A 25,026-nucleotide genomic window follows, 5' to 3' on the forward strand; every position below is an offset into this window, starting at 1 on the left:
TTTCTGAAACCATCCGTCTTTCCACCCTTCTCTTGTTTCTTTTAATATCTGTGTTCATCTCTCTCTTTCTTTTTCTCTCTCTCTTTATTTTGTTTCGGTCTGGCAAATGTTTGTTGCAATTTGTTATTATTTCCTTTTAAATTCATTTCAGCCTCAGTTACATTCAATTATCATTCATTATCAAAAGTAATAAATATTACTTTTGTTTTATACTAGCAACTTAGTTAGTTTACAGTTTCTTGTATGTTTTATGTGTTTCATTGGGCTCTCATAGCAGATGGCATTGGGTTTCTGAGAATCTTTTTGTTATGAAGACATCTTCCCTGTAGATGTATATAGCCAATGAATAATGTACATAAGCGTTTACTAGTCAACTGTCTGCTTTACTTTCATACATATGAAGTAAACTGTTCCTGTCACAATTTAATTCATTTGTATAGTACAGTGACAATGACACAAAATAGCAGAGAGTTTCCTCCATCTTACCAAATGTTAGTAAAAGGAGAGTGAGGAGGGGAATAGCTGATCATAGAATGAAAACCAATTACAGAAAAGACAACATGTCACTTACTGGTACTAGATTGAAAGGAAGACAGAAATAAATAAATACAGTATACAGAAAGCTGAGCACTACACTGATTCAAACTACCAAGCTCTTCCTTCCATCTCCAGAAACTTGTGATACTTTCTGCCATGTCTCAAAGGAATCCATGTCTAACTACCTCATTGTTGATGGAATTAAATCCTAACATAATTTCCTTTCTTACTTACCAAGACTTCAAATGAGATTGTTATATCTTGAAAGCCAAAGATGATTATAACTGACCTTCTGAAGTGGTTCTTAGAATTGTCATTCATGTCTGACATTGTAACTGGCATGTTTCTTAACTTGCCAGTTAGCAAAGTTGGAAGAAAGTTTAAAACTGAACAGTCACAGAATTCTAAGTACTGTGCTAGGCAGCAACACATTTCGACAAGCGACCATGCCATTAGTGTAGACAATTGTGTGACATCTCCCACAGAGGATGCAGTTTAATTCATCAGCTATTAATATTAAGAGATGCAGTATTGTTATTAACCTGAGCATGTATTCTAGGCAAAAAATGTGAAGAATATATAAAAATAGGCCTGCTAGCAAAAAATAAAGCAGTGACTGTGAAAAGAGACATTTATCTGCAGCCAGTAGAAAAGATGATTCCATTTCCTACTTGCCTCACAGGTACTTGATTTCGCCGATCCAGCGTGGGAGCTCTTACTATGGATTTCCTGAGATTTTGTAAATGAAAACGGGGAACACATTAACACTCATGACTTTGACTTGCAGCACACTATGTTTACAATGAATGGGATTTTATAATTTGTTATTTGAAATTATTTTTGCATGAGCATCTCAAATGAGGGCAAACTTGGACTGATGTTTTACATATAATTCCACACACAATAATATCAGTAAGTACTACTGCAGTGAATGGCCAGAAAAAATTATCCTGGACACACACAATCTCATATCAAAATTTAAACTATACATAAACATGATTCGTACAACTAAATCTATCACTAGAATCTTACAGTAACAATACAACAATAATTTGGTTCATACAAACAATCAATAAAGAAAGTAATGTTTTTTCAGACAGAATACATCTTTTACTAAACCAGATAGGACAACAGAAGCAATTGTAATGGCTATTGTGTGCAAACAAATCTGTAGCTCCTATGTCTCACACTTCCATAAATCTGTCAGTGCCTAGTTATGGTGGGTCTTTGTTCTGCAATAAACATCCACCACAACTAGGCAATTTGTTTGCACAAGAGTGTCTCATTAGGAAGGAATTTCGCTCACATTACAGAGAGATTTCAATAAATTACTTGCTAAACATCAATTATTTTTTATAGTTACAATCTGAAAGCTAACTGTATTAAAATGAAGTGATATTTTAATTCTTTCTGTGAGTAAAATGCAGAAGTATTAGGAACAGCCAAATGAAAAAGACCTGTCTCTAAGGATGGTGAGTTGCTTTTTTGTTGAAGTCTGTAGGTCAAGAGCAGAACCACAGTCAAACCTGATTACTTATGTTCTAGTCCACTTCAAAAATACATCCATGTATGTCTGTCTTTCGTGTTGGCTATTATGTGAAAATCCTGTAGTGCAAAGTCTGACCAACAGAGCAGATGTTAGAATGTTTCCCATTTTATATCTATTAAGTATACCGTATTTACTCGAATCTAAGTCGCACTTTTTTTCCGGTTTTTGTAATCCAAAAAACCGCCTGCGGCTTAGAATTGAGTGCAAAGCAAGCAGAAGTTCTGAAAAATGTTGGTAGGTGCCGCCACAACTAACTTCTGCCGTCGAATGTATGTAGCGCTACACAGGCATGCTGTGTAGGAAACGAGATAAATACTGGCGCCAAAACCTCTGCGTCAGTAAATAAATAAAAAAAAGGTGGAAGACGAGCTTTTTTTTCTCCGCCCCGAGTTTCGACCACTGCATTTTCATACATTATCCAACGAAGTAAATACAAATTCCGTATTGTTCATCTTCAAAAGTAGCAGAATTTCAATGTACTACGAAAATCCGACTGGCAAGACTGTTGCTAATAGGAACCTGATGAAATGTGAATCACATGCAGTATTCTCTTCACCATAAGAATAATACGAATATAAACATTTTGCCATGTATTCTTTCCTGTTTGTTGCTATCTCATTTAAATCCCGTCTGCCTAATAAACTACGAAACTAGAGTGAGACAACAGCAAATGCGGAAGAAAATACGTATCGTGTCATGTTTATATTCGTATTATTTTTATGCCTAATAGTGATACAGTCAGAAATGAAGCACGGCAACTGACTAGATTTTTAAAATCTAAAATGACTAATTTCTGGGCAGAATTTGATTTACTAAAGAAGCAGCCGCAACGATTTTCAAACGGAGAAAAATTTTCGCTCAACTCTCGTTCAGAACATGTTCTATCATACGCAGTCTATTATTTGGTTCTTGTTGATCATTATCAAAGAAAGCAGCAGTGTAAGTAACAACAAGTAGCAGTCACTTGCCATTGTTTCGCTAATGAGACAATTCCTCTCTTTTTTTAATCGCAAGCGGTGGTAGCGCGCACAAAAGCAAGCCATGCCGCGGGCGGCGACAGGCCGTAAACACGCACCATCAGAATGCGACAAACAATGCATGACGCAGTACAGTAATGCATTTTCAGCTTAGAGTGACGTAAACAAACTATAACAAAGAAAACGGCACTTATCAGATCAAAGCAAAATAAGCAATCGATTCAAACCAGACGAAGCACGTGAAAAAGGAAGGGTACCCGTATAAATACGGACGGAGCGCCTGACGCATAGCAATGGCTACCTGGTAAAGCTTAACTGCTAAGCTTACGACTCGAACCAAACTATTGCAGCTGTATCGTCTTTCAATCGACCTAAATTGTGTCTCATATTACAATGGACCAACTTTGTTTCGATTTGAAGTTGCGGCCTAAAACTTTTCTCTCCCCTTGAATTTCGAGTCTCAAATTTCAGGTGCGGCTTAGATTCGGGAATTTTTTTTTTCCTTGATTTCGAGTCTCATTTTTCAGGTGCGGCTTAGATTCGAGTAAATACGGTATTCCTCATGGGTGCCAAAATGTGAGTGCAAGCATTATCATGGTGAAGGTTTATGCCATTTAATAGAATTCCAGGATGTTGACTGCACAGCATGGCTCAGTTCATACTGCTTACATTTATGGCAATGGGCACTGGTTCTGGCCCCTTGCTCCAGAGAACTGATTTTGGTTCTTCATTAGAAGAAGTCTGGGCACAACATTTTATGTAATGCAGAGATGCAATGATGAATTTCTTCTTCTACAGCACCCTCAGTGAATCATTCTTTTCTCTTTAGCTTTGCTCATCTGGATGTTTGATTCAGAAGAAATACATTGATTATGAACTTCACTTTGGATAAAACTAACAATTTTCTGGCACTGAATTCTGACTGATCTCATGGATTCCTGTGCATGCCAATGTTGACAATAAATTCTATTTTTACTATCCTCTCAGAGACCTGAGATTGTTTCACTTCACCAATTTAGAGATAAAGATTCATATGCAGAAGATCCATCTTCAATACTTGAGAACATCTAATGTATTCAGATTTTAAAAGGTTTACCTTAGAAATTACAGATAAATACCAACACACTGTGTTGAGAGTATTCACTCTAGTACTTGTTTCAGACAATGAATGCATTTTAGCTAGTGATAAAATAACATATAATACCAATGGCATCATGAATTTTCTTTCTTACTTCCTGTGTGATACAGAAAATAATCTACTGAAGTATGACAGGGAGTTTTTTCTTTCTTCTGTCATGGGGATCATAGCTGTCAACCAGTGTCAGAAATAAGAAATGTCTCAGTTTTCTTTTGTTTTAAGACCACATCTTTGCAGTGATATCAATTAAAATCAGTACATAGAGTGTGAGTGATTTATGCATAGCTCTTACATAATACTTACGGTGTTACTCCAGTTTGTTTCTGAATAGTCTCAGCTATGTTCTGGTCAGAATACAAGCCAATTGGAGAGTTGAACTGTTTGTGCACAACCTGAAAAATAGTCAGTGTTCAAGAAACAGCACTCTGTTGCTGGTATCAGAGACCAAAAAACATCAATATTAAGAGTTGCTGAACTGTTGTTGTGTATATGCAGTGTTTCAGGAAAGTTTTGATCTTCATAGCATAAACTGTTGAATTTAAAATCAGTGTAGCTGCCTCTCGTCTTAGTTAATCAAACCACTAACGTGTCAAATATGAATCAAGAATACTTTGATAGAGCAACAGATTCCAGAATATCTTGAAACAATCTGTTTATATATATATTCACACCACACCACAGCAGAGCACACCACAGCACACTGCACAACACACAAACATTTTAATCATTAGCCAGTGATTAACTTGAATATTGTTTATTTCTATAAACACACAAACAACTCTAAACTCTGGTCAGGAAATGCAGGATGTTATATTATAATTAAGTAGTACCTTAGATGTGGTATCATGGATTACAACAAGAACTAAATGTGAAATGGACATTGTCCATACAACATATGCTTTCTGAGACAATCATTTGTTCATTAGACAGTGTGTCATTAATATTCTAGGCAGCCAATCAGTACTATGCCATCTAAAATGCCCCAAATGAAAGAGAAAAGAACTAACATTGTGCTGACACATTTAAAACTCTTACCTTTCACATTACTGTAGAATCAGTGCCACAAGCATTCTTCTTTCATTTTACTGAACACTTACTCTGTTCACTATATCACAAATCAAATACTCAAACTGATTCTTAATCATGTGTAAACTTGGTTTTTCTAGCTGCATCGTTTGATGCTGCACGCATGACAGAAAATTACTAATACAATACTTTTTCATAGATCAGTAAATAAACTTTATGTTTCAAGTGTGCAGCCTCTCCTAAGGCAATACTATTGTTCACGTGCCAAGAATATTACAACATAAATTCTCTCTACATATTGTAATCCTGTAGGATGGTAGTTCATTAAGGTATACACCATCTAAGAAGAACTGCTCTTAAATCAGAAAGAGTTTGTTGTGGTATCCACTTGGGACCTATTTTTCTTGTTTTGACATGTAATCATATGTTAAAATATTACCCATTTTCAGCTTAGCTCTCCATGTGTTTCATTTATGTAATGGAAAGGCCATCCCTTGTGTGTTAACAAGGATATGAGCACAGAAAATAGAACAATAACTATGTTACAATATGATGGTTTCTTTCTGACTGGCTTTCTGTAAATAAATTATTGAATTGAGTGGAAAATAAATGGAGGAAAGGAAATGTATTTTAATGAAGTGTAGTAAAGGAATTTATTGCAGGATGAAAATATGCAGTCTCATCCACTCCCATTTTGGGAGGTCTTTTGAAGGAAGGGATTGAGACAAAGGAGGGTCGTTGGAGAAGGGAAGGAGTGAGAAGAGCATTAAACTCAGACAAACATGAACTTGCACCTTATGTTCAAATATATAAACCTACAGCAATGCTTAGGTAAACCACAGGCATTCTGTTTCATGTAGGTTTTACAATTGTCACTGGTTATTGCATGAAACATGTATTTGTTTGAGCTGTCTCCACTACATGTTGCAAATACAAAACTGCAAATATCTGATAAAACACCAAGGAAAATGTGCCATATGACACATAGAAGACAGACCATTGTGAACCAGCCACTCTTTCCTAAGTTATTATTCTGGTTGTTACTCTGTTACAGACAGTTACGGATTCCCAGTTACAAGTACCAGAGTAATTGGGTAAGTGAAAATGCAAGAGAGTGAGTGCACTTTTAACTTAGTTTGTATTTTAAGCATTTCTAGTTTTAAGAAATCTGATGTTGACACTTGAAGGTTGACAGCAAACTTGAAATTATTGAAAAGGCCCTTCATTTCATTCTTTAATCACTTAATTCCAGTCTCTAGTGACTGGAATAAAGAGCCTTTCATTTTTAGTTTTATCTGTTTTAATGATCTGTCTGTCTCTCTCTCTCTCTCTCTCTCTCTCTCTCTCTCTCTCTCTCTTTTTTTTTTTTAGGAGGCTAATAACCTTGATGTTGAACTGTCTCCCCAATAGGGAAATGTGGACACAAAAACACACAAACACACACACACACACACACACACACACACACACACACACACACACACACACGCCAGAATGAGCTTAAAATCAAAATATATAAAACTAGAAAGTTTTTGTTTATTAGGAATGTAAATTTGTGGGAAAAAAGGGAAAGGAGAAATGTTTCCAATTTTTATGGTTGCATCTGTGGAAGTTATAGTATGTCCTACTTGTTGCAACAAAATCCTTTTCTCATTTGTAGAAACTACATGTCCATGCATAGAGCTGTCATCTCTGCTCATGTTAGAAGAATAGAATTTATAATTGTTTTGTTAACAAACACAACCACCCAACACAGACCTGTTTTCCTGCTCCTGCTTCTTCTCCGACGACTTTCTGAATGACAGTATCTGCCACCTGGACAATAAAAACTTGCACTAAGCCCTCACATGAGCAGATTTGGTCATTCTGTGATATGGTATTTGTACTTCATTGTGTGCAGATTCTGACATAAATACAACAACATGATTTGCTGTAAGGTACTCTGTGATTACTATTTGTAACAAGCAGAACTGTTATTAAATTTAACTTTCTACTGTGAAATTAGTCATTCTACAGCATTTTGATTTAAGTAAACTAGTTACAGCTTGTTAAATTCACCATAAATATTTTAAAGGCATTTCACTAGTGGTTGAAATTTCGAGAGGGCCCTAATTGGCCCATTTTGTTCATAGCATTTTTTTATCAAATTATAAAAAGTGATTTCCATTAATTTGTATTTGACTAATAATTTGCTGTCAATGGATGTGTACTAATATCTACACAGTTGCATAGAGCTTGCACAAAAAGTATGTTAACAAACACAGTAAGTGGCAAACAATTACTTGGAACTTTATTATAGCAGGTTAAAACCACATTAGACGAAGAACTGTTGCCTTTCACAGGGAAATGCTCTATGCACAGAACTATCCAGGTGCAACTCGCAACCTAATATTACAGCTTTACTTGCACCAGGCTTTCTCACACTTTCCAAAACTCCACCCAGAAGTTCTCCTGCGTAACTGATGGGACTAGCACTCCTGGAAGAAAGGATTTTGTGGAGAAATGGCATAGCCATAGACTAAAGGCCTGTTTCCAGAACGAATTTTCACTTTGCAGTGGAATGTGCACAGTGGAATGTGCATTGCTTTGAAATTTGTTATTGTGCTATCTTACTTATGATTTACATTTCACTTGTTGATAAATGATGCAGTGCTTTCCTTTAATGAAATGCATTATGTTTGCTCATTTCTGTTCTGTAACTATATCCATGTTGGTTATCAACTCACATGCTCTTAAAGTCAGATGTCACCACTAACATTCGAGTTGACTTAACATATAATTTCAGCTAGAGAGGAACAATCTTAGTGTATGCTGACCTTCTGCTTCATTAACACTTCCGTTGCAGATGGAGCAGGTGGAGCCCTGAAGTGTGGGTTGGGATGGTGACGCAAATATGACTGAGTCGCGACTGGAGTGTCCTTCTTCACTTTAGCACCAGGCAATACCAATGGTGTTGTGCGGTAGGGCTGAAAAAGAATAACCCATTACATTTGTGTTATAAGAACATGGAAAAGAGCTAGCTATTACATGTTGGTGAAATTAAAATCTGTTAATTTAATCCCCAAGTAAGCAGGCAGGTGATATGCTAAAACATCTGTAAAGGTTGTAGAGTGTCTAACAGATTGTGTACATGATGGTATGGGATATATTTGCAAAATCAACAAAGGATAGTCATTTGATATGTAACTTCTACGAAACAGTGAATCAGATGCTCATACAAAGTTAGTAAGGTTTATTATAATTATAATTCCTTCATTTTTTAATATTTAAGAGATGGGCAGATGAATTCAAACTTTATAATGTTTCTTTTAAAGGTAAAACCTGTAACCATTGATGAAAGTATTGAGAAAGTACAAACAACTGTTCTCAAGGATGGAAGATTTGAGTAATTTCTCATTGACAACAAAGTAATGTGAACACAATATGGAGGTGAATGAGGTGGGAGAAGAACATTAGTCTTATATTTTTCAAGGAACCATGATGGCAATAATTTTAATTGAAATAGAGAAACCACACAAACCATAGTCGAGTGGGGATTTGAACCCAATGAAGGAAAGGATGGACCACCTTCAATAGGACCATACTTAGTAATGCACTGTGACTTTTAATAATGTGGTTGGTGTGGGTCTACAACAGCAAAGTGTTTAGTACTGCAATGTTCAAATCAACTTTTGTGCTGTAGACAGGTCTACTTCTACTTTCTGAAGTTCCTTCCACCATCTTAAATGTAGAGATACCTTGCTTGGTGACAAAGGTTTTGAAGCAACATAATTAAATGTTTACAAAATAGCTGTTGCCTTAGGCAATCACAAGAAAGAGTGTGACATGTTTTATAAGAAAAATTAGGTACGAGAAAAGTTTTGTGCAGGATGCACTTGTCAAATCCTGATCAAAAGCTAATGCAAAATGAATTCCGCAGAAACGTTTTAACTATGTTAAAAAGAATACAACTAATTTTGCTTGCTGCCACTTCACTTCATAAATGGAAAAAAAAAAAATGAATGGAATGTTTGCAAATCAGAGATCTTCCACTGTAAGACATAATTTCATCTATTGGGGAAGTTATAACCAGTGCTTCCTAGGGTACTAAAGGGAATCATCTTACTGGTTACCTTGGAAAGGGCAAAACAATAACAGATAAGCACTATATATATGTTTTCTGCACAAATAATATGAGAAGAAGTGTGCATTAAAAAATAAATAAAAAATCATCTTACACCTTGACAATGCACCTCGCCATATATATGCATTGCCATTGGGAAAACTGAGTGTTGTGAAATATGCCTTGCTGAAATACTCATTCTGTTCATGAGATATGGTACCATTTGACTTCCTCCTAGTCCCACTTTAAATAAATTGACAGTTGTCCAACATCCTAAATACATTATCACAACTGAAGATGTGTATTTTGCAGATCTTTTGGGTAAAGAATCTGCTCACTGTATAAATGAACATCTTTCGCTGCAATAAGATATTTGCCACAGTATGAACTCACACTCTTAACAACCAAATCTCTGGCCTTGTCAATCCAATTTCTTATCTTTGTCATTGTTGGAAATTATTGTCATTTATTGATTTTTCATTTGTCAAAACTCATTTTGTGTACCCTTGGGATCGTAATTTAATTAGTGGAGCTTCTGAACATGTGATATCGAAAAAGTTTATTTTTCATTCACTTGAAGGGCTCAAAATGTGATGGAATTCTTTCCTGTTGATGCCACTTAGGCATACTATCTTGTTGAAGATGACTGATTATTGTATGAGCAGTAGTATAGTGTTGCATTTTTTGGGTATAATGAATTTTCTTGAGACGTAAAAGCTTTTGCCCACAAATCAGCCTGGATTTAGAAAGCATCATCCATGAAATATTCAGCTTGCCCTTTCTTTGCACGATATCCTGCAAAACATTGATGAAGGCTACGGGTAGATTCCATGTTTCTAGATTTCAAGAAAGCATTTGACATGGTGGCCCACTGCAGACAGTTAACAAAGGCATGAATGTGTGGAATAGGTTCCCATATATGTAAATGGCTTGAAGACTTCTTAAGTTATAGAACCCAGTATGTTGTCCTCAATGGCGAGTTTTTGTCAGAGACAAGGGTATTGTGAGGAATGCTGCAGGGGAATGTGACAGGTTTTTTTCTTATTGACTATGTACAGACAGGGTGAGCAGCAATGTATGACTGTTTGCTGATGACACTATTGTGTATGGGAAGGTGTCATCATTGAGTGACAGTAGAAGGAGACAAGATGAATTAGACAAAATTTCTTGTTTATGTAATGAGTGGCAGCTTCTTTAAATGTAGAAACATGTAAGTTAATCCAGAGGAATAGGAAAAACAATCCCACAATCTTGGAATACAGTGTGCTGCTTGACATACATCAATTAAATATCTAGGCATAAAGTTGGAAAGTGATGTAGAGATGGTAGCAGGGATAATTGTAGGAAAATGTGGTTCATCTGTAGAGAAGACTATGCAGAACACTAGTGTGACTTATTCTTGACTACTGCTTGAGTGTTTGGGATCCCCAACAGTTTGGATTAAAGGAAAATATTGAAGCAATTCAAATGTGAGCAGCTAGATTTGTTACCAGTGGTTTGGTCAGCATGCAAGTATTATGGAGATACTTTGTGAACTCAAATGGGACTCCCTGGATGAAAGGCGATATTCTTTTTGCAAAAAACTTTTGAGAAAATTTAGAGACGTGGCATTTGAAGTTGACTGCAGATATGATTCAGCTGTTGCCAATGTACATTTCATGTAAGGAGCATGAAGGTAAGATAAGAGAAGTCAGGGCTTGTATGGGGGCTTATATACGATCATTTTTTCCTAACTGTATTTATAAGTGGAACAGGAAAGGAAATCATTGGTATTGGTCCCAGATATCCTCTGCTATGCACCATATGGTGGTTTGTAGAGTATGCATGTAGATGTTGATGTTCTGTTGGTGGTAGTGATAATGAGGATGAGAGCAAGGAAAGGGTGAAACCAAAAGCTGGTACATAGTCTCAAATGAGCATGCAGTGAAGTACCGTATGAACAAAAAAATACATATGTCACACTCATACAGACTAAGTCTAGTCTGATCAGTGAAAACTTATAACTTGTGAGTAAGATAGTTTCATGGCAATTGAACAAGGAATGTTTAGAGCGACCATCTCAGTAATGCAGACATAAATTATCAAGAAAATTTAATCTGTGCAGTAGGCCTGTACTTCTGGTTGCTTGCTTGCAGTAGATTTCATTATTCTAAGATCATGACATACTGATGGAAGTTTATTTGAAGTATTAGTTACATGTGCGTCCCATTTCCACAGACCCAAAATTTTGTTAGATTTATGTTTTGTAGAAGCAGATGCAGATCCAGTGGGCAGGGGGGGGGGGGGGGGGAGGGCAGCAGAGGGGGGATGTCACACAGATTATGACACCACACTACCCCAATTATGAATATTTTAGTATGTGTTTATGTTTTTACATACATATCAGTTTCCGAATTCCTCAGATAGCTTTTGGAGGATAATGTCGCATGAGTACTGAAAATAGCAATGAATTCTAAAAAAATTACAACCTTTGTTTAACACTGGATACTCTTCAGTTGCTTGTGTGAGGGTCTGTCCGAGTGGATGGGCTTTTGTCAGCTAGGAAAAGGCTCTCATTCACAGGCTGACCATACCTGCTCACAACAGCAAATTTAGCTTGATTCATCATCCACATGTATGATTGGCAAGCCACAAGAAGTTGAGTAAGACAAGACAAAAAGGGAAAGACTGTCTACTAAGAAAAAAATAACACAGTGACTTACTTCCCAAATGCAAGCAAAATCAGCTAAAAGAAACAGCATATCTCCCCCATTTGCCCATCTCCCCATTTACACACTTGTAAAGACTAGTCTGCAGGCCTGCATTCACATTAGTAGTTCTAAGTGAAGCATCAGTAACTCTGAGTGTATGCTTTGATATGATATTGTGTGAATTGTGTAACGTATGAGACTGTGAAAGTTGTGATTTTGTTGCTGTTACACTTTGTAATCAGTTGCCTGACTCATGGGTGTCTCAAATTTTTAGAGGACTGCTTTTCAAATGATGTATTTTTCTGAATTGTAAGTTCTTGGAATTTTTGCTGAAGTGGTGTACCAACCATCAGAATTGACAAATTATTAATATAATTATTATATTAAAACATTTCATCTGTGTTATTTTTATTAACTTATTATTATTATTATTATTATTGTTGTTGTTGTTGTTGGGATGGTCAATATTCAGGGATATGTCAGGGACAATCATTTGAAGCAAAAAAGTCTAGTAATCAAGTGCTCTAAAATGCATACCTTACAAGCTTTGAGCATTTCTTCCTTTCGATATGGTGAAGTAAATCTCCTCTACTGCAAGCTCTTTATTTTCCATATTTTGGGAGATGGCAGTATGGGCCAAAACAAGAAAAAAAGGGTCTAGTGAATATGGACTGTAAGGTGCTTACCTTAACAGCTATGAGCACATGTTCATCTTTGCTACTGTTTTTTCTTGTTTTGGTCCATACTACCTCCTCCCAAAATATGGAAAACAATGAGCCTGCAGTAGAAGAGATTCATTTCACGCTATCGAAGATGAAGAAGTGCTCATAGCTCTTTCCACTGGGACACCCTGTTTACCCTGTTCTTCTGCTGTTATTATTAAAATGCTAGGGATCCATGGCACATTAAAAATGAGGATGGCGCCAAGTTTTATTCTGGGAGTGGGAGGATGTTGGGGGAGAGGGATGAAAGACCTTGAGCCTGCATTGTACAATCAGACAGTGACCTTAAACTGAACCCAGACTTGTCACAGAATTTTTTCCAGCTAGCTGCATGCGTTTTGGGCCAGATCCAGCGAGTAATGCACTAAGAGTTATTATCAGCTGCACCTGCATGTGTGTGTGTGTGTGTGTGTGTGTGTGTGTGTGTGTGTGTGTGCGCGCGCGCGTATTCTCTCAGACAAATAACATAGTTGGATGGCGAGAGAAAGCCAGCTGCGAGAGTTTCCCCGGTATGTGCGCCGGTGTCACGAAGGACGTGTGCCCGTCGGAGACACGGGCAGCTGAGGCATGGAAGCCGTTGGCAAACGCGTGGGCGGGTGGCGGTGGCGGCTGCGGCGGCGGTGCTAGGTTTTGACAGAGCCGGCTGGGGCCCAGTTGGCGCGCTATCTATAGCTATGGCCGACCCTTATAAGATGGCCGCCAGGCCCAGCAGCTCTAGGATTACAGCTGAGGACTCGGCTCCTACGCAGCTTTGCAATTTACCACGCTAATAAAATATAATCTTCGCCATCTGTAGTGCTTTTCATCGGTGGTTATCAGTGTTTTCTCTTCCTTTTTCAGTAAGGAATAAACTCCTACTGCTTAGCGAATTACGAACCGAGAGAGAGTACAGTCTAAAATCTCAAACACTGATGTAAAGGCCATCGGATGCGAGATGAAATAAGACACTACGAACGTAAAGTCCGAAAACAAACGCAAGAAGAAAGTCATGTCATGAAACTCTAGACACCTGAATCAGGAGCATATACGTTGTGAATTAGATTGGATACAGGCTGGCGACAAAAATTAGACACGCAAAACACAGCTTACATAGTAAACAGACCCGAAACTCCGTCCACCATGCACTGTGAAGAACGTGTAAGAGTTAATACGCGACTTTAGTGAACTACCACAATCCCGCAGAATCATTTATCAGTTATGTTATTAGCTACTGGCGATGTTATGATCCCGAGATTCACAAATTCTGATTTACTGAAGAATGCGGTATGTTTATGTTTGCGCTACTATGATAATTATATATCTCAAATTTCCTTTTTAACCCAGTCCACTTTCGATGCAGCTTCGTCTCAGCGTGAGACAAATGTTTCCCGTCTACGAGAAGCAAAGAAGTGATTTTGAGCATCTACGAGTATGTAATACTATATGCTGAAATGCCCTCTTTTTGGTAGTGGAGCATTCTTGCTGTAAGCGAAGCCATAATTTAACAAACGGTAAAACGATACTTCATTGCTAGAGAAAATATAGAAGACTTTAGCGATTTGCTGTTTCTTGAAAGACTTTAGCTAGTTTTGTGGCGGGATGATGTCTAATTTGTGTAACTGGATACGTTCGGATAGTTTCACTTTCGTCTATCTGTCAAAAAAGATGGAGCTACACTTTTCCCTAACAAAGGATTTCTATTTACTTGTACGGTGCGCTATGCAAATGTCTTGTGACTAGGGTCTCCCGTCGAGTAGACCGTTCGCTGGGTGCAAGTCTTTTGAATGACGCCACTTCGGCGACTTGCGCGTCGATGGGGATGAAATGATGATTAGGACAACACAACACCTAGTGCCTGAGCGGAGAAAATCTCCAACCCAGCCGGGAATCGAACCCGGGCCCTGAGAATTGACATTCTGTCGCGCAGACCAATCAGCTACCGGGGGCGGACGCTATGCAGGTGAAAATCACGATAAACGTTATTATGTTGAACTTTTCACAACAAATGACAATACTTTCTGACCATTCAGAATTGTAACTGTCACAAGGGAAACAAGAAAACCTCCTTGTGACGATTTGATAGCCATAATACTTCCCCTGAACAACTCGTGCGTGTTTAGGTTGTCAATACTTATTGATTTTGAAGTCATTGTCTCACAGACATCTGCTGAAGAAATTATGTTCACGTGGAATCTCAGCCAGAAACCGTAGGCTATTACATTTACGATTTCTTGAAATGAAGTACGCAGTACTTTATCTTGGCTGAGGAATCATCGAAAGAGCAGTAACTTCCGGTCTGCATAATGTTAGAAGTATGATTTGGCAGATAATATTTGTAATCTTATAATTAGACTTTTCACATATGAGGCAGGCACCGCAAATTAACGTTTTCGAAAGCAAATTTCAAAAACGTCTGTAAAGGTTTTTTAATTATTTTGGCTTCTCGCATAATTGATAAATTTCCTAAATTATCCTCTACTGCGTCTCTCGACAATAATGTCGTCTTTGTTATTACTATTCTGAGGCAAATTACTTTTACGTCTGTTACACTTTCCTGGCGATATACAACCTGCTACCGTTACAGTAGAGCCATACGGTAGCAATATCTTCTTCCACGACAACTACACAGCAAATTCAAACAATGAAAAAAGGTCACAGAAATCGGATAGCCCAGTCTGTAGAGCATTAAATTTTTCACCGAAAGGTCCAGGGTTCAAATCCCAGTTCAGACGGTAATTGTATTTCATCGATTTCGCCCCAGATATTAATGTGATGTAGTGACACTATAAATGACAACACGATTTATGGTACAGTTCTACGACATTTGCACATGAATTAGGCCTTTTTGTATGTCTAGGAAATGGCGTTACCAACAAGTTGGTCCTGAGTAATTAAAAAAGATTTAGCAACGCGCAACATAAAACATGAAGAAGCAACAGCAGAAAGAAATAATTCTAAAGGAAAGCGTTCATAATAGTAGGTTCGCAAGGCAAACTATGGTACAGTGGATCTATGAGGAGGTGCTATAAAGGTTCAGAGTTTTATCTGTAGTTGATTGTACGATATTTTCTGTCGCATATTCGTTCTTTCACCTCTGAAAAGGTTTGTTAATGTGAAAAACGCCAAGCTGAAACATGGTTAAAGTATAAATACCCCTATAACTGGATAACTGGTCGGACAAGTCATTTCAAAGGTCGGAGGAAGGGAAGAGTACCACCTCCAATAGGATCATGACTAATAAAGCATTATGATGTTGAAACCGACTTTCGAGCCTGCGGATAGCTTTACTTTACCACAGTGCATGTGATATGAGAACAGGTGGGAAATAGTGTGCGTAGAGCGAAAACGAGACATGGTGAAAAGATGAAAGAATATTGGAGGAAGAGAAAAGAGCAAATGAGGTGGAACTGAAATTGGCATACGGTCCGCAGCTACTCATAATGCAAAGAAAAGAACGATTGGCATTCCCTTACAATCGTCTAGTGGTGTTACTTTCCTGTAGACAACACCGTCGTCAGCAAACAATATGACTGATCTGATAAATCGTTTACGTATGTTGAGGCAGCAACCTGTCTCGGAGCACTCACAATGTTACTAGTGCTTTCGTTGCTGCTGAACATTCTCCGTGAAGTTCTGTGTTGTACTAATAAGAAGCTCTTCAAGTCTATCACAAAGCATTATCTTATCAAAAGTGTCCGAACCCCCCCCCCCCCCCCCTCCACCCCATGTAACACGTAATTGACCTCTAGATGTCACGAGAAACGGATCGACCAATACAAAAAAGTTGGGGAATATAATGTTGTCAGTAGAGAAACAGTGACAGCAGAATGGTACGGTCAGGAGACCTCAGTGATTTCGAATGTGGACCAGTCATTGCCTGTCACCTGAGTACCGGTAAGTTCAACCTTCTGAAGGTGCCCAAGTCGACTGTTGATGATATGATTGCGAACTGGGAACCCGAAGGAATAACCACAGCTACATCAAACCAGGCAGCCCTTATGTACTAACAGACAGGGACCGCCGAGCATTAGTGAGGGTGGCTGTAAAAATCACAGTCAGCGGAAGGAATCACTCGCGAGGTCCGAAATGCCGTCAGCAGTCCAGATGGCACAACGACTATGTGCAGGGAGCTAAAAAGAACGGGATATAATAGTCTAGCAGCTCCTCATAAGCCACACAGTTCTGTAGTCAGACGCTTGAGGTGGTGGAACGAGTGTCTTGGAGTGATGGATCACACTATACCCCTAGGCAATGGGATGGGTTTGGCGAATGCCTGGAGAAACGTTACCTGCCATTGAGTGTCGTGTGTGTAGTGCCAGGAGTGAAGTAAGGGGGAGGTGGTACTAGGTACGCCGGGGTTTTCGTGTTAGGATCTGGTCCTCTAATTGTAGTTAAGAAAATGCTAAATGCGGAAGGATATGAACATATTTTACAGCAGAGTGCACTGTGTACAATAGAGGAAGAGTTCGGAGACTTTGGTTGATTGTATTAGCACGATAATGCACACTGCCTTGAAGCAACATCAGTGAGGCAGTGGTTTGTGGGCAGTAGAATTCCTTAAATTGACTAGTCTGTCCAGAGTAGCGAAATGAAACTAATGGAACACCTTTGGAATAAGTTAGAACGCTGACTTCACCTGCGGATCCGAGCGTCCAACATTGCTACCTTCTCTGGTTTCGGCTCTTGAGGCAAAATGGGCTCCATTCCCCAACAGCCTTTCAGACACTTCACTGAAAGTGTCTTCAGCAGAGTTCAGGTCGTCATAAAGGCGAGGGGTGGGTACATCCCGTATTAGTGTCCACTAATAGGTGTCCGGATGGTTTTGATCAGATAGTATATTTGGGAAGATACCTTGTATGATCGAATGTTTATTATCAGCGAGGGCCTTTTAAAGATGTAGAAGGAAACTACCAGTTCAACTGTGTCGACTATTTGCAAGACATTGTGTTTGAAAATAGCTACTACGAGGGCTGATCAACAGAGACTGAGGCTGATTTTTTCCTGTAGCTTCCCTGATAATTTCCCATCTGTATCACGAATGTTTGAAAGAGTGGGTTTTCACGCGTAATGTTCATAGGCGACATCACTCTCGTACCTGTAGGTTGGTAGTAATGCTCTGTTCTGTAGATGCTTTCTGCATTTCGCATATCAAACAATGGAGGTGCCCCGCGAACAGCACTACGGCGCAATAAAATTCTATTTTCGTTTAAACCATACAGCCATTGACACTTACGAAAAACTGCAGCAAGCGTACGTTGAAGATGCACTACCTAGTACGAAAGTGTTCAGTTAGTTGAAGGACTTGAAAGAAGGCCGAATTGTACGTTTGGTGTTTCGGCTGCTGCTGTGACTGAAGTCAACATCAATATAGCTGCTGTGATTGACGGAGAGAACAACCTGAGTGAAGTGTTGAGAATTTCGTATTGCAGTGTCTTTAGGATTATGCAAGATCATCTCCGTATGACCCTTGTTTGTTCTAGTTGGGTGTCACGTCTGTTGACCCCCGAACAAAAGGCATTGCGAATGAAGACAAGCCATGAGGTGCTACCTCTCTTTGTTGATGAAGCCTATGCGTATCTGGAAACTATTATCATCGGTGATGAATCATGGCTGCACCATTACGATCCTGAAGGAAAACTAGCAAGCACAGTGTGGAAACCGCCAGGTTTCTCCAACACCAAAAAAAGGCGAAAGTTGTTCTATTTGCAGGGAAAGTGATGGTAATCACATTTTCTGACTGTCATGGAATGGTTTACTAGGATACCGTCCTCCCTCACGCAACTGTTACAGCAGCATATTACACGTCAGTACTGACTAAACTGAGGAAGCACATTCCAAGGAAACGACCAGAACTTCCTCGGACTGGGTGGCGACTTCATCATGACAATGCTTGGCCCCACATCGCAGACCAAGTTATCGCAGTTTCTGGCTCAATTTATCATTACCTGTGACATCATCCGCCTTGTAGCCCCGATCTCGCACCCTGTGTGTCTTTTTTTATTTCCGTCACTAAAGGCAACGCTTCGATTTGAGAAATCTGCAACAGAGCTCAAGAAAAGTGAGGTGCTTCTCAAGCACCTGACAAAGAATGACCTGCACAGTGTGTTCTAGGTCTGCAGAGGCGCCATAAAAAGCGCAGTCAAGTAGGAAGGGAATACCTTGAAAAAGATCATGCAAACACGGGAATGGAGTAATAAACATCTCAGTCGTTGTTGATCAGCCCTCGTAAGTATGACAGGGGTGGTGTTTCCTGAACCTGTCTTATTGTTTGAGAGAAGCTTCTTGCCCTCGATGATTGTCAGTTTGTCAGGATTTGAGTTATTGCGACAAAATTTGAGATCAGTGGGCTAGTGCAGTGTCTCGCTGAATGTACATATTTTCGGAGAGGTATTTTATTCGAATATAATGGTGCACGTGATCTGTCTCTGTACGGTCCGGTCGCAGAAATTGCCGTGTCTGTGTATCAATTCACGTAAACGTCCCCACACGAGATCATCACCCTCTCGCTAGCAACGACGAGCTACCGCCTTCTGTATCTTGCCGTCGGCCTGAGGCAGTAGCAAACTATACTCTCTAGGCCAACTGTTCTTTTTATAGTTTTTAAGCACTCGAGAGAGATGTTCCGCTAATCATACAAATCTCAGTGTTCTGCGAGGCGCAGTTAGCATAAGTACTCGGGCTCTGTTGTATGCGAATGCCGTACCCCTGACAAACTCGGCTGCATCGCAGTACAGTCAAACTGCCGGCGACGGTCTCGCCGCAACTCGATCGCCAGTAATAAACACTGGATCAGCGGAAGAGTCCGCGTCGCGTCCACTGCCGGTAAACATCAAAACATATTTACCGGCAGGCCTACAGGAAGTTCCGCACAACACCAAATCTTCGACGTCGCCCACGCGGCGCCACCACCGCAGAGCTATTTTCCTAGACCAGTCACGTGCCGCCTGTGTACCGATCGTTTAAGCTTCCCAGCGCGTTTGTAACCAACCGTCCGACGCATAGCCAGAGCTCGTCAATCCTTCAAAGACCCAGGCGATCGTTGTAGGCAAAACCAGCCCTTCCTTGCGTCTCCTCGATTTCTATCTCACCATCTATGGCCGTCCTATCAACCTCACCCCCACCTTCAAGTACCTTGGCGTCACCCTTGACCGTCGCCTCTCCTGGACCCCCCCCTCCCCCCCCCCCCCCATCTCTGGACAACCCAAGCCAAGACACGTTCCCGACTCCGCCTCCTCAAGCACCTTTCTGGCCACACATGGGGTCTGGACCCCTTCACTATCCTCCACACTTATAAATCCCTCATCCGCCCTATCCTCTGCTATGCCCATCCCGCCTGGATCTTCCTCTGCTACACCCATCCCGCCTGGATCTTCCGCCCCTCCTACCTTCTACAAATCCCTTCAAATCCTGGTATGCCAGGCGCTCCACCTCGCCTATCGCATCTGCCTCCCCTCCCCCACGCGGATCCTGTATGACCTAATTCCGTTCCCACACCTCCTCCTTTTCCTTGAACAGATACAGATCCTCTACACCTCCCGCAAACTTGATCCCCCTCACCCGCTTGTCTCTCCCATCCTTCCCCACCCCCGTCTGCTGCTGCGCCTGTACTCCCACTTCCCACCCGCTCTCCATCTCTCCACACTCCAAACCAAAGGTGGCTTCCGTCAACTCCCCCTCCCTGATGATGCTCTCATCCCCTCCATTTACCCCTCCTACCTACTTTGATCCTCCCCTTCCTCCCTTTGTGTTTTTCCCCGAGGGCACCCTCTCTCCCTTCTCTCTTCCTCCCTCCCTCCTCTCCCCCCGGGCTTCCCCAACCCTCCCTTCCTTCTTCCCTCCCCCTTCCTTCTCCTCTGCCACTGGCATCTACACCCTCTCCCTCTCCCTCCTACCCACACCTTTTCCCTATGGCAGGTCCCCGGCTTTCTGCGTGAACAGTGAATATTCGTGCGCCGGAGATCGTCCCCAGTGTTTGTGTGTGTCTTCGGTTAGTGCTTAAGTGTCTCACCGTTTGTGCTCCACCGCTCACATGTTTAATTTCTGTCTTCTCTGTTTGTGTACAAGTGCTAAACGTTTTTTTATTCGGACAATGCGCCTGTGAACGGCTACATGTATTTATATATGTCTGTGTCCATTTGTTCCCCACCGTGTTTATTTTGTTTTTTCTATGCCTCTTTATATACTATTTGTGTTATCTGTGGCCGAAGAGCGGCATCGATAGGCCGCTGCCGGCCTCCCTTAAAGGTGTTCAAATAACAATAAAAGGAAAAAAAAGCCGAGCTCCACTGCTGGACACAAGCCATCTCTAGCAGCGGTCAAGCTGTCCCAGGATGGAGGCACAGCTCTGGCGACCACAGCCCCGTGTAACGCTGCCTGCAGGACATCCCGAGCCGCCTCGCCGTCGCCCGTGCGGTCACCGCTTGTCACCGACTACAGTCTCATTGGACTCAACTTCTCCGTTCGCTCCACGAGCCGCTACGGAGGCGCCGTGTGCACTGTGCAGAAGCTGCCGCTCGCTGCACGCCAGGCCTCACCGGACGCTACCTTTCGTACGTTCTTCGAACCGCTCAACCGTCGCAGGTGCAGCCACCATTCATCGCTGACCACTGCCTCATTGGGACTCGGCATTTCTAGATACCATTAAAAACTTCCTATTCCACTGATCGAACTTAGACGCTGGAGAACTTCCTATTGATCGGATGCAGTGTTAGCTTCAAAAGGCGGACCTTGTCAAGCAGTGACTCGTAATTTCTTGTGTCGAGCAGTGACCGTTAGTTCCTTGCGTAGACCAGTTCCATTGTTCAGTGACATAATAAAACATCGTTCATCACTAAAGGTGGAGTCTACTATTTCCACTAAGACAGCTAATACAAAGTCTGGTGACATTGTGCTTAGGTGCCACACAGAACCATTCAACTTTGCCGAAACAAAAGTAACTCTCTTTCTTCAAGGTGAGATCAATACTGTAACCACTCTCCACTGCCAGACTGAACGTCGGCTGATGGCGTTGTGCAAACGTGGCGCGTTAAGAAAAGTATGTAAAAGGAGCAGAGACGATTGGGGAAACAATCTAACGATGATACGGGTCGCAATTGGAAAAATCCAATGACTTACGCGACGCTGACAAAGCGCAAATTGTCATGGCTCGACGTCGAACACACTCTTGTGTGATGATGCTCGGCCGGCCGTTGTGGCCGAGCGGTTCTAGGCGCTTCAGTCTGGAACTGCGCTCCTGCAACGGTCGCAGGTTCGAATCCTGCCTCGGGCATGGATGTGTGTCATGTCTTTAGGTTAGTTAGGCTTAAGTAATCCTAAGTTCTAGGGGACTGATGACCTCAGATGTTAAGTCCCATAGTGCTTAGAGCCATTTGAACCGGTTTTTTTTGTGACGCTCGACTTGCAGGTAGTCGGTTCGAAATTTGGTATTTTAGGCTGCCAGAGGGTGGGAAGAGGTGGCGAGAATTTCCTGACCATAGGCTAAACGCTAACTCACTGAGTTGATTAACAAACCAGTCTGCATTGTCTCAAAGAGTGAGGATGTACCACACTGTTGATGGTGACGGGTTGAGTCCATTACGCTAAGTGGGTTTCGAGAGGATTAGACTATGAGCCTGCACCGTGTATCACCACTTGTGTTCTCTCTCTAGCCGCGCGGTCTAAGGCGCTGCAGTCATAGACTGTGCGGCTAGTCCCGGCGAAGGTACGAATATTCCCTCGGGCGTGGGTGTGTGTGTTTGTCCTTGGGATAATTTAGGTTAAGTAGTGTGTAAGCTTAGGGACTGATGACCTTAGCAGTTAAGTCCCATAAGATTTCACACACACGTTTTGTTCTCTCTCATCGCCAAGGTGTTTTCTCTCATCGCCAAAGGCAACACAATAACATCGCTACACTCCATACGCATTCAACAGTCACTCTCTCTATACAGTTAAGCAACTGAAAAGTCGTCACGCATGCTAACAAAATGGTGTCCAACTGACATGCTTGTATGCGGAAGCAAGTCATACAAAACGTCAAAGTAAATACGAGAGCAGAGTGCCAATCGCAGACTTGCTCCATACCGTCCACAGATGGAACAAAGGACTTCAATTTATTATAAAACATTGCATGCATCCATTCCACGAGGAAACGCAGCTATGAAACTAGTCAAGGTGGTGCTATACTCTTTTAATGCGTTCCATTTAGATATATCCAGTACCGCATTATTACAGCCATCGTCATCATCAGCGTAGATAAAGGTCACCACCAGATCTCAACGTTAAAAAATATATAGGTTCAACCACTTGTTTATAGTGGTTGGGCCGATATATATTTTTTAACATTGACATTCATAACCACGACCTCTCATCCAGTATGGATAAAATCAAACCACCAGATCTCTCTATGCATTCTGGTCTTCGGCTGAAAGCATCTACGTTGATCTCGCATGTTTTCAACAACAATCTGTTTACCTTCGATTTGGCCATCTTGGCGGTCTTTCCTGATCTCTTGAAATCCGGCAGTGTACGTCATTGGTCCGTCCAACATCCGTCTGTATGGTTACATGTCCTATTCGCTACAATTTCAACTTAATTATAGTAGTAATTACGACTTCAACTCGAATTAAGGTGACCATATTTCCTAGATCGAAATCTGGGACACATTAAAAATGTTAATTAAATATAATAAATGCGAAATATCACTTTAATTTGTTACAAACAGTAAATTAATTTATAATTTATACCTATACATACCTATATAGGTGAAATAAGTATCAAATGTGGGATAAATCGTTTCATAATTTTAAATTTGGAACAAATGCGTATGCATAATTCGAGACAGAGCTAAAAAAAATGAGTCTTGACTGTCCCTAAAGCAATGAGACGATTGGTCACCTAAACTTCAATATGTCACCTGAACAATTTGTTTGTCTGTCTCTTATAGTAATTCCGAACACGCATCTCTCCATTGTTCATTGGCGAACTGAAGTTTTTCAATGGCTTTCGCGTTGGAAATCCGTGCTTCACTGTCACACACGTCAGAGTCAAAAACTGATTATACAAAGTGATCGTTAACTTTCCGTCACATCGGGTGCTAAGTTTTTGCTGTTCATGCAGGCATCGTTTTCAGCTCTTCTAAATGCAAATAGTCGTTGACTGCTTCTACTACTTCGTTGTTAATTTGTTTCATTTTGTTCTCGACGTGCTGATCGTATGTTATAAATAGACATTTGATGACAGGCTGAACCACAAGTTTTATTACGCTCTCGTTAAGGCTCCAAGGTTTCGTAAATGTGTACATGAGTACAAGTCCAGTACCAAGATATCACTCACCTCCACGAGGGTAAACAACAAAAAGTTACAACTGGGCTCTAAGGAGAGTTGATGGTGACTTATTTGTTCTCCACTTTATTTAATCCCACCACCGTCAAAAAAGCGACGGTTTCGCACGAAGCCACTAAACGTTGACTTTCCGGAGTTCCTTGAAAATTGGATAATTTAGAACAAACTAAGAGACAAAGATGTAATATATCTTTAGTTTGCACTCCCCTCTCCCCCTCCCAGTGGTTATGAATCAAGTCAGTAATTTTGAAATAAATAAGGCTATTAGCAGTGAGTAAATACAGCCTCTGATGACACAGGCAACAATAATAATTCATCTATGGATTCCTTTCTTTTGTATAACTTTTCCCGAAGACGGAGACAACGAACAAAGACAGTTCTAGTACGTTGTTCAAACGATAATTTAATGAATGGGCCAATACGTACAAGCCTACGAGACGGGGCGGCGGCGTGTGTGAAGATTAATATGTAGAAGAAACTATTAATATGCGGTCACGTACCTGTGAGGAAGGATATATAATAAAAGTAACCATTAAATTCTATTCATTGTGTTCTGTACATTATTAATCCCTTTTGAGATTTTTGTTCCCATTCTCCCATGTTTTAAGGGACATAGATAACAGAGCCACATAATAATACGTAAAGGAGAAAGTACGTTACAAAGAGATACGGGTTGCAAAGCAGGCTCGTCGTGTTGTTCGTGGTTTGCGCCTTCTTCTCGGCAGCTCGTACACTTTCGACATGTCGTAACCGTAACCTATAGGTGCCACATTTTCTGCTGACACTGAAGGAGAGGTATTTTACGGTTGAGTAAGAGCTTTCCGTCACAGCTTGCCGTGCCAGAAACAGTTTTATCGTTTATCTCTCGTTGAGTCGTGACGTTAGATGAGTCACGGAACAACAAACATCAGAGTTTAACGTTCTGCCGACATTAAGGCAATCGTAGACGGAGTACTAACTAGTCAAGTTGGGCAGAGTGGCGGAATG

The 25,026-nt window shown here is 40.7% G+C and overlaps 1 protein-coding gene across 6 annotated transcripts in view; it reads right to left on the minus strand.

Moving 5' to 3' along the window:
• Positions 1-25,026, minus strand: part of LOC124711303 (nascent polypeptide-associated complex subunit alpha, muscle-specific form) — a 421,389-nt gene that overhangs the window by 37,084 nt on the left and 359,279 nt on the right. For 2 of the 6 annotated variants that reach the window (XM_047241313.1, XM_047241312.1), the window contains exons 5-8: positions 8,044-8,193; positions 6,986-7,042; positions 4,505-4,593; positions 1,213-1,266 (exon numbers count right to left, since the gene is read on the minus strand). In XM_047241313.1, coding sequence (XP_047097269.1) covers positions 1,213-1,266; positions 4,505-4,593; positions 6,986-7,042; positions 8,044-8,193 — 350 coding nt within the window. The remainder of the gene's footprint in view (positions 1-1,212; positions 1,267-4,504; positions 4,594-6,985; positions 7,043-8,043; positions 8,194-25,026) is intronic. The other 4 variants (XM_047241314.1, XM_047241317.1, XM_047241315.1 and 1 more) reach the window with 3 other exon arrangements.

Source organism: Schistocerca piceifrons, chromosome 8, assembly GCF_021461385.2.
Source record: "Schistocerca piceifrons isolate TAMUIC-IGC-003096 chromosome 8, iqSchPice1.1, whole genome shotgun sequence".
In the NCBI taxonomy this organism is placed as follows: Eukaryota; Metazoa; Arthropoda; class Insecta; order Orthoptera; family Acrididae; genus Schistocerca; species Schistocerca piceifrons.